Source organism: Candoia aspera, chromosome 18 (assembly GCF_035149785.1).
Source record: "Candoia aspera isolate rCanAsp1 chromosome 18, rCanAsp1.hap2, whole genome shotgun sequence".
Classification (NCBI taxonomy): domain Eukaryota; kingdom Metazoa; phylum Chordata; class Lepidosauria; order Squamata; family Boidae; genus Candoia; species Candoia aspera.
The window spans coordinates 2488017-2502327 of NC_086170.1; the positions used below are offsets into that span (position 1 = coordinate 2488017).

A 14311-nucleotide genomic window follows, 5' to 3' on the forward strand; every position below is an offset into this window, starting at 1 on the left:
CTCCACTTCAGTTATTTAGACAACCCGTGCTATTTCCCCATCAAAAAAATAAAACCTTTGAACCAATCCCTCAACACAGCATAAAGCAAATACTGCCTCTCTTTCAACATACCGTTTCCCCAAAATGGGAAGTCAGCTAAAAAGGCATATAAGGAAGAAGATACAAAGCAAGGAAGAAGAAAAGGAGAGAGAGAGAGAGAGAGAGAGACACACACACACACACACACACACACACACACACACACCACCACCACCACCACCACCACCACCACCACCACCACCACCACCACCACCCCCCCCCCACCCCCAAGGTTAAGTCCACAAATGAACTTGTGGACTTAATTTGAACCAGGTTTGTTTACTGAAGCACTAAAAGGGGAATACATTCAAAACCGCACTGATAGTCACTCCGGATTGAATTCAGCACAAAGGTTAGGTACACGTAGCAATATTTTATTTCAGCGTGTAATGACAGTTGTATGGGGAAACAGCACTGGCAAAAAACAGGAGAGACAGGCTGGGGTATAGCGTTCTTAGCGTCTGTGAGAACTCCTAAAGGCATCTATAATCTGTGTGTCTGTGTTTTGCTGATCTTCCATACAGAGACTCACAATTTAAGTAATGTTATGCAAATGGGCACAGAAGTCCCCAGTATCTCAGTGGCCACACTGGTTCCCCCCCGCCGGCAATTTTCTCACAACAGCATTTCAGATGCTGTAATGTTGAATCAGCATAAATGTCCAGATGTGGTTTCTGTTACCGTTCCCTTGCCAAACCTCTAAGTGGCATGCAACAGCCCTGTCAATACAAACACAGAAACTATGCTTTTAACAACACTGGCGAAAAATGCAGCCAGCAAGGGTTTGAAGCTGGTTCTCTTGATTCCAGCAAGCTGTTTTCAGGCTTCGTATGTTTTAAGCTTAGAAGGTGGTTCCTTACGTTTTCATTGTGTTTGCTAAAATACAGTCAAACCAGTGAATACACTGTAGCTTGGTAGAAGCCCTCCCAAAGCAGGCTGAGTGCAGAACTTGGCTTTCTTCTCCCTTTCTATATTTTTTAGGAAATCGCATTCTCAACCTTTGGGATGAGAATGGGCTTGAAATTGGGTAGACTGCAGAAATCTCAGGAGCCTGAGATGCCCGGAATAAGATTGCCAGGGATTGAGCCACTGAACCAGAAGTGAGAAAGTAAAAGGATGCCAACTTGCCCACAGAATTCTGTATTTTCTGTGTCTAAAACCCTCCCCAACCTTATTGGTTATCCAGTTACTTCTCTCTGTCTATCCCGTCTTTTCGGACCGCTGGTACCAGTTAAAAGAACCATCATGTATTTTACAGAGGTCCTTGGAAGAAGGCTGAGACCCCAATGCAATAGAAGGAACAATTTCGATTTTCCCTTGGGAAACACAGCCTTGATACGAATTTCTATACAAACGGGATCCATGCATTTTTCTTGTTAAATTAAGCAGAAGCCTGAGGAAGTTTACAAGCATATTTTGCTGGCGTATATTGTCAAACAGAAGAGCAGATGGGAAGTGTTTCTCTTTGTACGCCCTACGTACAACCAAAATATATTTAAAACACAAGCGAGGCATGCTGTGTTTTGCCATGCAACCAAGCGATGGGCACCAATAGAAGCCTGGCAAGAGCATCTGCGTGGGAATCGAGATCCAAGACGTACATAAATGAAATGTTCTGTACACACACTTCTAATACCTAGAAGGAAAAATCTAATTACATAGCAGGGTTTACTCCCCAAAGTCACCAGCCGGATCCACCCCAAGTCCAATTCGTCAGCAAGAGGAGAACGTTTTCCAGAAGAAGTTCTTACAAGGCGTCTTTCCCTGGGTTGGGGGCTGAGGAACGGGTGCTCTGTCTTCTCCAGGGCTGGCCACGATCTTCGGCCTTGATAGACGGGACACATTCACACGGGATGCCAGTTCGGCCAGCCCGGAGAGCAGAACAAGTAACTCGTTCTTTTCTATGTCTGCCGGTGCCTGAAAATACTTGCAAACGAAGCAAAAGTGAATTAAGCATTGTTGTAGAAATGCAGAACTGCTGAAAACCAGGGCTTTAATTGTCTTGAGCCTGGCAATTAAATCCTGCTAAGTTTCACACACAGACCCTTCCTTGCTCGTGAAGATCCTTTCAACTGGACATGGCCGGGTTCAGATATGCCCTGTAGGAGCTAAGCTCGCTTCAAACTGCCCTAGATGTAGGTCTGAATCTGCAAGCAAAGAACTGGCTCTCCTTCTGATTAATCCTTAAAGTGCTGTTAGAAACGTGGTGAAACGTGAACCTTGAGACTTTGATGCTTACAGTATTTCTCTTTTCCCCTTGCCAAGTTCTCCGCACTGTCTCTGCGGGGTATCAAGGGGTGCTCGTGTCATTGAATGAATATGCCTTGATTTAAAAGCATCACCACACACGGAAAGCCAGCACGCCAAGGGAAAAGGTTCTGTCGAGGCTGTGGGGGCCTTGTATTTTAGCATTTAGATATTACAATGGAGTATCAGGTGGCCTCCTACCAAGGCAGCCTTGCAGCTTTCTGTGTTTTCAGGCAGGTGTCATTCCGAGGGCTTTGTCAAGGAACCTTCTGCGTGTAAAAGACCTGGTTGCTGCGTGAGGCCCTTCACCAACACTTTGGGAAACTGACTGCTCCCCCAGGGGCAGAAATGAAGGATTATTTCCTCTGCTGATAAGCATCAAGCATATCTGGAATTCTTCCTGCCTCAGATCCTGAGACCATCCACCTTGCGGGAAGAGGATAACCTCTGTGGCTTAATAACTTGATTAGTTTCCCGTGAAATTACAAACCTACATTTTTCCTTCGAAAGTAGAATTAAGCAAGCAGAATTGCTTTCTCCTCCTTCCTTCAACCACAATTCCACCCTCGTCCAAAGCTCTCATTAAAATAACGGCTATCAGCCGTTAATCTATCAGGCTACCATGCTGTAGCTCGCTGCAAGAATTTGGAAGAAAAATAGATTTTTAATGGCAGATTTTTATGGGGTAATCCTTGGATCTGTTCCAGCGGAGAAAAGCGTAAATCAAACACCCTCAAGCTGAAAACTTTTCCAACAGCTTTTTAAACGATCGTCCTGACAATCCATAGCAATTATTTTGATAAAGGTGAAGCTGTAGTGGGTTGTTTTTTTTTTAATGAGACATATACAATGGAGGTTGAAGGGAAAGCTCATCAGCATCAGAGCTTTGTTTCTGACAGGCTATTTCCTGATCAGAAATATTCTTTGCCTTTTTTCCCTCCCTATTTTTGCTTTTAAACAGTATCACCTTCGCATTAGTTGTCCCACAAGAAACAAGGGTTCTCAGGTGTTTGTTAAAATAATGTTTCCAAAGGAGGACCCGTACCAAAGTGTAAAGACCTCAGCCAGAAGTACAATAGGCACATTTAGGGTGTAAGAAAAAGCAAAGAGATTAGCCAGTAATGTATCCTCAGTAGCCAGCCAGTGGATTTCAATTCAGTCCTATTTTAAAATACGTATGCTCCAGACTGCAACCCAGTGCTAACTCTCTAGCTGTAGGATATTCTGGCAATAATTTAACAGGCTCTCTTCTGCCCTCTGCTTACCTTGCTCTGTGGCCAGACCAGCCCTTCTGGAACAGGAAGTGCAACCACACCAGCGACCCCCATGGGCCCGGGAAATAGGATCAGCCCCAGAAGGATCAGGCAGAGTGGGGAGACCACTTGGAACGCCATCTGGCCCGGAGGTACTGTGAGCTTCACCTGCTTGCAAGTTATATTTTGTGCTTTTTTAGAAATGGGGAGGGGGATATCTATTTTCTAGGTTTTATTAGAGCAGCCATTCCCCCCCACCCCACCCCACCCCACGCCATCCTTTCCCTCCAAACTCAAGCAATGACGCACAAGCCGGGGCGCAATTAAGTCTCCAAATTGTGCATTTTGTACGCTTTAACCCTTAATTAGAGCCTCTGGGTGTCGATCCCATTAGAGTACATTTGCCATCAGTTTAAGCTGCATGCGCATTTTTATTTGCTAAAAAACAAAAAACCCTCCATCCGACTGAACCTCATTTCCTCGCCATTATTCTCAGGACGATTAGCACGCTTTGAGTACAAAATAGTAGTCAAAAAAATGATTCACCGCTTCCCACTGAGCAGAGGGGAGAAAGAAAGCCAATCCAGAAATATCAAGAAAACTGCAAGTCTTGGGATAGATTCATAATGAGTAGCAGAACTTAGTATTAATAATGAAAGTTATTACACAGGACGGGGGGAAAAAAACCCAAAGGGCAAAACGTTTGCAAAAATTCCAGCAAAGTACATTACAGGTGAAACAAATTCAAAATTAGAGTGAACCTCACGACAAGATTCAAAATAAGACAAAATTCGACTACTAGCTCCTGGCAACGGAGTGGGAATAGCAATAAAGTTATTGGGTAGAAGGAACAGAGAAACACTGTAGTGAGAGAGATATGTTATGGTTTGCTGAAATATTGGAAGGCACAGAGAAAATCAATAGGCTTCGTTTCTCATAGTACCGGATTGCACTATCACCCAATAAACTTGGTTGTAACTACTGTGAACAAGCTACAGTTACCCTTTACCCAATGCAGAACTGATTGATGACATTCACTGTCATAAGATGCAATGAGGGATACTGCTTAAGAGAGTTTTAAGAGAGGACAAGGCAAATTCACTGAGGAGGGAAATGCCTATGAATGACTTGCAGCCAACTTCGCGGCAGGGAGCTCTCCGGCTCAAAGAGAATATGCCACTCGGCGATGGGGTGGGTTGACCAGTTTTGTGAGCTCAATCCTTGTGAGTTTAAACCACTTTAAAGCATAATGTGGTTTGACCAATTTTGTGAACTCAATCCTTGTGATTTTCTTAAGCGCAAAGAAAGCCAAATGTCTTGTTCAACAAAGCCCAGGTTGAAAACTGTGGCTGAGTGTCATATGAAAAATGAAGCATTAGGTGCTGAGGAACCAAATAACTGGCCTTTCCAGCAAGATGCTCAACTAAGCAGAGATTTAGGATGATCCAGTGCAATTCAAATGTGAAAATATATCTAAGGTATTTTTAAGAATGGGCAAGGAACTCATGAAAGATCTTAAGAAAAGGAACTGAGAAAACATTACATGCTCTAAGAAAAGCAGAAGCATGAGAAAGAAACTTGAAATAACCCCACTTTCATTTTGTTTAATATGAGATGGGACAGAAAGAAACTTTGCCAAGCTTTCAAGATTCTGTTATTCTATCTTACTACAATAAATAGCATTCCCAAAATCTGTGCCATGTCTGTTTCTTCACTTGGCCTACTTGAAGGACAGTCCTCTAATTAAAACCAAACAATTCGTATTTCCACATTGTAGGTTCAGCTGAAGCATGATTTACTGTATTTCTTTTAATTTCTCTGGACTGTTATGTCTTAGATGGCAGTAAATGCACACCTTCCAAAAACACACAGCTTGAGAATATGAAGCTTAATATGAAACCATCCAGTTTATGGCTCTTTCATTAACTGCATACCTGTGCTGACCTATAATTTATATAAAATAAACTCTGGATTTAATAAGTGACAATTTCCTTCTAAAAAAGAAAAAAAGTATCTCAAGGTTCTTAAAGTAAAGTTGCCCATTCAGATACATTTTTCTTCTCCCAATGTTTAATGCTTTTATTTTCCAAATACATTGTGCTTACTTAAATAAAAAAACACAGAATTGTAATCTAGGCCAGAAGACCCCGAGGGCTGGTACTCCATAATGAACAGGAGAGGCCACCACCCCGACACAGCAAGAACGAGGGATTTACGCCATGCTGGAATCTTCCTTCTCAATTGCCACAGGTTCTTCAAGCTCATTAGAATTTCTTCCTTTCCTGGCAGCTGATTTCTTTTTCTTTTTCTCTTTTTGTTCCAGGTTATTCAAAGAAAGCTCATCACTCTTCTGAGTAATATACTTCAGCTAGAAATACAGAGAAGGTCGTCAGTCACCTACGGTAGCACAGGCTCGCCATGCAGCCAGAGGAACACGTACCAACGCACAAACACATCCAAGGAGTAGGTAACATGAAGATCTGTAGGCAGGCTGACATCCCGTGGTTTCTCAGGCCTGGACAATACGAAGTCTAAGAAAACAGCAACTAACTGCTCATGATATTGGAAAGATAAAAGGTAAATAAATGGCAAGCTGTGGTTCAAGATAAAAAAATCTACTGGATGCGTCAGTCATTAAATATCTGACTACAAATACATGCCTCAAAAAGTGTCAGTGCTGTTCAAAGGTTTCTCCTGCCGAATTACAGCAGTCTGTTGTTAGGATGACTGCATCTTGTTTCAATTTTCTTCTGTGTAAAAAACAGCTTATTGGAGCCATTTGGTCTGTGGCAACTCATACATTATTATTTCTCTTTTTTACATGATTCTTGTGTTAGAGTATCTACAGCTTCTCTTCCCTTTCCAGTTGATTTGCTGTACAAATAAATGGGCAAATGAGTTCGATCAGGATATAATGTGGCACTATATTCTCAACAAAACTTAGCTTTAAATACAATAGTCCAATCAAATGGTGCCGCGCCAAAATAGCTGTACAAAGAACCAATTTGCTCTCCAACTTTAGTTAGATGTACTGTTCAATTAACTTGCAGAAATGTTGCTGTCTTAGGGGGGAAAGGAGAGGAGGAGGAGGAGGAATCAAACATTATTTGATCCTCCTTGACAGATTGCAGTATAGGCTCTGGGCCTTTGTCTTCGATGATATTCCTCTGCCCCAAATCCTTGGTAAGAAAGAAACTCACCAACTATAACCAAGTGGCTCCGATACAGCTGTAATTTTGGAGCACGGACTGGAGGAGGAATTTTGCTCTTCCGTTCTATGTTCAGTTAAGCTGCCCTGCAGCTGTTGGCTCAAGGACACACAGCTCAGCTGAATGCTTCACCCCCATCTTCAAAATAGCTAAATACGGCATGGTGAGGAAGAGAAGCTTGCCCTGATGGGATTTAAAATTAGCAGAAACACTGGCTCTGAACTTGAAGCTGAATTTCTATTTTTGATGAGAGAGAGGCTGCAGATCAAGTAGCTTATAGGGCACTTTATAAATGATGCATAATGAATATTGTGAGTGAAATGCTGCAGAGGTGTTTGTGCTCATCAGCCAACTTGAGAATCGGTTATCAAAATATAGTATGTCAGCCTCCCTCTCTCACACACACACACATTCATTCATAAATACAGACACCACCCATCCCAGGTACTATGAAAGGTACCAAACCATCGCTGATATTTGCAGCCCTCCATTTTGGGGGGTTATGAAAATTAGGGCTGTAGACTAGGAAACAAAACAAACACAGGAAAGAAGGGACTTTGCGTTTGCATTACTAAGCAGGTAGAAATGAGGAGAGTAAGTAGTCAGGGGGCTGCCATTCATCTCTGGCAGGCACTGAAGTGCCAACCCTTCAGTCACCCAGGACCCATTCTGGCTGACCCGAAAGTCACAATTCTTCAAATAAAGTCAAGCCAGGGGGAGAGTCCAGGGTGAAATTGCTGGAGTAGGATTTACCACAAAGAATTTAGTTACTTGGATTTTGAAAGGCCTGCTCTTCTTCTACGTTTATAAACTGCCGTGACAAAACGGGGAGATTGTGCTTTTCAGCAATGATTAACGTTGCATGATCAGTACGCTGAAACGGTACGTTTCAGCTTCAACCAGATCATCAGACAAGCAAGCAACATGTACTCCATGGCTATTTCTAAAGCCCAAGATGGCCATGAGTAAGAGAAGAGACATGAGAAGAGGCTTCTCTTCTTAAAGCTACAGGATGCAGGAATATAACATTTCCATGCAACCGTATGTAGTGTTCAGTGTGCTACAGAGGAATATATATTAGCTGGCGATAGTCCTTTACGCCTCTGATAAAATGAGTTCTCGTACATAGAAGCCTGCACAACAGCCTGTAAGGTGCCATTACCTCTTAGAGGAACAGAGCTCCAGTGTCTGCCGAGACCGTCACACTGACTAACACTGTCCTGGTCCTTCAATGCTCCTGTTAGCAACTTCCACAATTTGAGAGGCAGTGAAGTATTTCAAACAATTAAATCCAAGATGCCAAGAAGTTCCTGTACAGATATGTCCCCCAGGACAGTAATGCAAATGCAGCATCTGTGGGGTGTGTATATGTGTGTGTGTGTGTGTGTGTGAGAGAGAGAGAGAGAAACAGGCAAAGCGACAATCACACCATTGCAATGTCACCAAGGGCTAGCACTTTAATTACAAAGCTGCAACCACCATTTTGCCAGCTTTGGCCCTGGTCTGGAGATGCCACTGCCTAACGATACCGGGGAACAATTGTTTTTATTACATTCTCTGCATTAGTCCGCAGGTACTCCTGTTCACTCCGTTTCAGTGCATTAATTGGCATTTTATTTAACAACTACATTAAGTTACTTGTGTAACCGGTGCCAAGCTCTTGAGAAAAGGGTGGGCCAAGAAGGGAGCTGGTTAATGAACTGAAGAGAGCATGCTTTCATGTTGTATTAGAAGTCAACAATCTTTTGCAGCAAAGTATCCCGTAGGCTTCAGTGAGGTAACCGATTGGTGTTTGGATTGGTAGGTGCGGAAGCTGTGAAACCCCCAACGTTTAGAAGAAACAGAAACAAGGCTTTCCACGTGAAACAGTGTACCAAAAGGGGAAGGATCCCATCTCACCAATGAGTTGCTCCTTCGAGCCAAAAGCTTCACATCTTCAACGTTAATTGTACTCCGTTTTCCATGCCTAGGAGAAGGAACAAGTGATCAGGTCACAAGAAGGTTGCGGGAAGATGGTCTGAAACGAACGAATCTTAAAATCCTACCCCCCCCCCCCAAAAAAAATGGCTTAAGTGTAAATCGTTTGACATGGAATCTTTTGTTCAAACCTTTTCTGCAGCTGCTAGGTACCTTAAGAAAGTGAACCTTTTTACACAGGGCAACTAGATTACGTTGAAATATCACGGGGATCTTGCTTTGGCTGGGAGAGTCCTGATTTTGCCAGCCCTCCTATACTTCTTTTCAAGGCTAAATTGAGAATCTACCCATCAAGTAAAGCATGCAGTAGAATCCTTCTTGAGCTGTATGAGTTTGAATGACAAACAGCAGGAAATCGTATTTCGATGTTCATCTGTGCAAAAGGAAACGTGCTCCTGTAGCAAAGTGACACGCTGTGGAGGAACTTAAGTTATCCCACTGTAACTCCCTTCCATAACGATAGGAAACTAACTGTATTACCAGTCGAAGAGAACTGATGGTATTACTTTTCTTTTTGTGTATTGTGTTCGTAGCTGCTCTCTGTTCACTGTTCAAAGTCTGTGAGGGTTGGGGTGGGTTATAAATATTCTTTGTTTTTATACACACACACACACACACACACACTGTGTGTGTGTGTGTGTGTGTGTGTAAACGCAAGGTTTATTTATTTATTTATCAAATTTATCGCCGCCCATCTCCCCAGAAAAGGGACTCTGGGCGGTTTACAATAAAACATAGATAAAAACCCTATAAAACAATAGAATAAATACAATACGTGATAAAATATAAATATGATAGGAATCCGATGGCTAAAAGGTCTCTATAACCTGCAAGCTGAATAGGGCCAACCTAGGAAACTAGCCATCCCCAGAGGTGACTATTCTCCTTCCTGCCCCAGGCATGGTGGCAAAACCAGGTCTTTAATTGTTTTCTAAAGTCCAGGAGGGAACCAGCCTCACCTCTGGGGGAAGGATGTTCCAAAGGGCGGGAGCTGCCGCAGAGAAGGCCTGCCTCCTGGACCCCGCCAGATGGAGTTCTCTTGCAGATGGGGCCCATAGCATGCCCTCTCTGCACAACCGGGTGGGGTGGGTTGATGTGATGGGGAGGAGACGGTCCCTCAGGTAACCTGGACCTGTGCCATGTAGGGCTTTAAAGGTGATAACCAACACCTTGAATTGAACCCGGAAGCAGACTGGCACCCAGTGCAGCTCGCGGAGCAAAGGAGTGACGTGTGCTGACCTTGAAACATCCAAGATCGCCCGTATACAAGCAACTTGGTTTAAACTGAGGGAAGGGCAGGCCTTGAAAAACATAATTTCCTATCTACTGGTACAGTGTTTCATCTGACTTTTCAATGCTCGACACTCTAAAATAAAATTATGATAAATGGAAGTGAGAGGAGAGAGAAGGAGAGAATTATCGCAGCAAACTTTGGGGGAAAAAAATCCCAAAAGCTGAAGATACCACTTGCTATTAAAAACCAGGTTCTCTGTGCGTCATTCAAGTCCTGCTTGATTTATATATTAAAACATTTGCCCCTTATATAAAGACATTGATTTAGAACTGTAATTTGCAAAATGAAAACTGCCTTTCATTAACCCAGAAAAATGAACACAAAAGCAGAATGTCAGTGGAATGATAAGGAAAAAAAAAAGGATGAAATTGTGACCAGCTGGAAACAGATACTAAAGTAGATGGTCTGATCCTGTGGCAGTCTTCTGTTTTTAAACAAAAGGAACAGATATGCAATTTTCTACCAGAAGCAAGTAGAGGAGAATAGAACAGGCTGGGGCTTTGGCGGATATATACAAGAGCCTTGGAATTGATGAGGACAGGTCTGAACCGGGCTAAAAGATTAGAAAAGATTTGAACACCTACCAGTCCAAGCATCAGACAGTTACCAGACTGAAGCCTACAGGATACTTTGCTGCAAAAAATTGTTGACTTCTAATACAACATGAAAGCATGCTCCCTTCAGTTAATTAACCAGCTCCCTTCTTGGCCCACCCTTTTCTCAAGAGCTTGGCACCAGTTACACAAGTAACTTAATGTAGTTGTTAAATAAAACGCCAATTAATGCACTGGAAAAGAGTGTCAGAATTAATTTTAGACCATCCCTGCTAAAAGCCAGCTGGATGAAAGCAAGGGGCTGGCTAACAGTGTGCCGTAAGTATGTTGATATGACATTCAAAACCATAGGTTCGTATACTCAAAGCCACTGGCAACGAAGTCCTCAACATCTCCTGTGAGGTACTGACTGGATTCACACATCACACTAAGCTACAATGTGATTTGGCTGCTATTCACTTGGTGCAATATATGCTAGCTATAACTTGTTTAACAAACCATGGTTAAGTATGATGTGAGAGCACAGCCACCACTTCTGCACAAATATCTGAGATTAGCATACTTGCTAACCCAAAGAAGGCAAAACCAGAATTGCAACTCTAAACAAGAGATGGCAAGTCACCGCCTCTAGCAATTTGTGTGTGGCAAAACGAGGTCAAACAGCTTCATAAAATAGCACCACAAAATTTGGCAGCTGTAAAAAAAAAATATGGTAAACGATCCAGAATTGGTTTTAAAGTCAAGTATCAATGTTTCAGAAGAATAGGAGGCTTAAATATAAGAAACTTTAACAGGTTCAAGAAATACTGTCCATGCAGAAGACCAAATATTAGAATTCCCAGCCACCACACATACACCAAATCAATGCTGCAGATTTTAAGAAATAGTTTAGGTAGCTTCCAGGAAAAACAGAAAAAGCAACAATAATATTTTTCTAGAAGTCTTATTAGACAAAGATACATGTTGACTATTTTTAATATTACCTCTTTCCATAGTACTTACTTGGCAAACATTTCAAGGTCCTGTGCAAACATTTCTGAAAAGGAAAAATAAAAAGCATCTTAAAATGTTTTTCGCTTGAAAAGCAGAGTCAGTTTCAACTGGTAACATACGAAGTTACAGGTAAATGCTCAATGTTTAATGTAATCTGACCTCCAGTACTATCATAAACATATTTATTTTTAAACAACCCCAGCTTGTTAGTTTGGCTGGGATGAAAGCTACGCTGGTTTTAAAGTAGCTTTGTAAGCTAAGGGGAGATCGGATAAAAGATTGCAGGAAATTTAAAGGCAGCGTATCAAGGAGAACAAGGTAACTGAAAGAAAAAGGGCTTACCCCTAAGAATAAATACTCTGAGCAAAAAGTCTGGGACTTATTAACCAAACACTCTGGATTTGATCTCTGAAAGGTGCTTGAGGGTGCACAGGAGCATGAACATAGCACTTACCTGCAACACCTTAAAACAGCTGCCACCTTTTCCTCGGATTGCCCTATTCCAAATGCTGTTTGCACTCCTGGGTGCCCTGAAGCACATTTTAAAGATCAAACCCAGCGTCCATGGGGGAGGACGATAAAATGTGCACATCATCACGCAAATGCCACGATTCGCCTATCCGCGTCAGACATCAGGACGCAAGGACATAACGGTAGCTGTTGTTTTATGACTGCCACACACTCTTAAGTATTTCGGTGTCATGGTGGTTTGCTATGGATACTTTTGCCCGCTCATGTTAATCAAAGTATTATTATTATTTCCATAGAACGTGGTGGCACTTTCTTCCAAATCAATATAGACAGAACCACGCAGTGTGATTTCAGTCTGGCTTTTCAGCCAGGATTCAGGCTCTTCACAGTACTTGAGTACCTGGAGACCTGTTTACACCTAGCTCACTCTGATATGTCCACATTTTTTAGAAGTTTCCTTAACCTTCAAAAGGACTAAAAATTCTGCTTCAAAGCAAACACTGTATTGAACCAAACCTCACCTCTGCACAGAAAGCAGTGTTTGAAGCAACTGCTAAATGTGCTAGGGCACATTTGCCTGGTGATTCGACTGATTCTGCAGAATTCTGCGAAAGCAAAAGGCCTATCGCTAAGACATCTCTAATCCCAGTCCCTTTTTAGAGGAATACAACTGAACAGATCAGGAAAAGTACCGCATTGCCTGAAGGTGATCTCAGAAATGGCTGCGATGGTCTGCCTGCTAAAGCAAATGTCTTTATCTTCAGCAACTTCTTTGCACAGGCAGGCCACGGTGTAATGGAAAGCCGCTTTCAACCTCTAGGAAAACCAAGGCAAAAAAGTTGCAAAATTACTTCATGCGCCCGTTTGCGCGTCCGTAACATAGCAGGCCTTCAAGCTGTGTAAGCTGAAGAAATAATAAATAAAGGAAGTGTGACTGTCGAGCCAGACACCAAAGTCCGCTGACTGAGAAATCGGAGAACTGGGGGGACACGGAGAGATCAGGAATTGGGGATTGTGTCTATTTGTGTGTCTGTGTCTGCATGTATACCTGAGCTTATCTATATATTTGTGTGTACATACACACACATATATATAAGTAAAACACTCCCACCCTCAGCAGCAACAGGAAGAGGGAAGGAAACGTCACTCCAACAACTCTCCACCCCAACGTTTCGGCTCCAAAGCACTCTGTCCATGCTCAAGGGACATTTGGCACGGGATGGTCGCAAGCGGCTAAGGCCACGCCCCGTTTTGCAGCGGCAGGACCACCTCCCTCCCCCCCAGCCAAGGCAGACCGCTTGCGCATGCTCAGAGGCCCACTCCGCCATCACTTCCTCCCCCCCCCAAAGAGTCTCATGGAATATTTCAGCAGCCCAAGAAGCGGCACTCTGCACGTGCTCAGGGGCACTCTTTCCCTCTCGGGGGGGGCAGCGGTCTTCACCCCCCCTCCAAGGAGAATGAGACCCTCCGCCAGCCAGCCAGCCAGCCGCGCCCGCCCTCTGCACATGCTCAGGGGCGCCCTTTCCCCGGGCGCGGGAGGAGAGAAAGAGGGATACCTGCGCCTCCGTTTCCATGGCGGCCAAAATGGCGGCCGCGTTTCCCGCCTTTTCTCGCCTCAGGAGGCGGCGGCGGCGGCGGCGCTGAGGGCGGGGTGAGGGGGCGGGGCCGCCAGGCGCTGGACTACAGAGCCTATCCTCCTCCCCGCGGCCCCAGGGGGCCTGAGGAGGGGCAGCCATGCCCCAACCTGACGCCCTCCAGGGTCGGACTACAATCCCCGTGTGCAGAGGGGATGATTGGGCTTGTGGTCCACCTGCGGCGAGCGGCGGGGTGGGCGGGGCTGCCCCGAAAGCGACGTGAAATGGAAAAAGGAAAAAAAAATGGAAGAAAGTGAAAATAAACATGGAAATGAATTACTGTAATACAGAATGAAACAAAAACGTAGAATAAAACGAAGGATGAAAGTGTGAATGAAAGAGTAAAAAAGAATGTAAAAGAAATTATAAAGAGTGTAAATAAAAGAATGTAAAAGGAAATGTAAAGGATAAAAGTGTAAATGAAAGATTGAAAGAATGTAGAATTTTAAAATATAAAGGATAAAAGCGTAAATGAAAGACTGAAAGAATGTGAAATAAAATACAAAGGATAAAAGCGTAAATGAAAGCATATAATGTAAAATAAAATGTCGGAAAAAACAAAAAATAAATTGTAAATAAATGTATATGAAATAAGATAAA

At 43.3% G+C, this 14311-nt stretch overlaps 2 protein-coding genes across 2 annotated transcripts in view; one reads left to right on the plus strand and one right to left on the minus strand.

The window, feature by feature from the left end:
• The window catches only part of LZIC (leucine zipper and CTNNBIP1 domain containing), a 382321-nt gene that overhangs the window by 204395 nt on the left and 163615 nt on the right, over nt 1-14311 (plus strand). The gene's annotated exons all lie outside the window — the stretch shown is intronic.
• Nucleotides 5377-13739, minus strand: CENPS (centromere protein S). Its single transcript, XM_063317372.1, has 5 exons — nt 13634-13739; nt 12770-12893; nt 11616-11649; nt 8688-8754; nt 5377-5947 (listed from the first exon to the last, which is right to left on the minus strand). Exons 1-5 carry the CDS (start codon nt 13649-13651, stop codon nt 5792-5794), a joined length of 399 nt encoding a protein of 132 aa, XP_063173442.1. The 5' UTR covers nt 13652-13739; the 3' UTR covers nt 5377-5791.

What these genes read in the sequence shown, in the direction of transcription:
- CENPS (XM_063317372.1), bottom strand. An exon ending in GATCACCTTCAGGCAATGCG is followed by an intron (nt 11,650 to 12,769) that starts GTACTTTTCCTG and finishes TTTCCTTTTCAG; the next exon opens with AAATGTTTGCACAGGACCTT. An exon ending in GACCTTGAAATGTTTGCCAA is followed by an intron (nt 8,755 to 11,615) that starts GTAAGTACTATG and finishes TCCTTCTCCTAG; the next exon opens with GCATGGAAAACGGAGTACAA.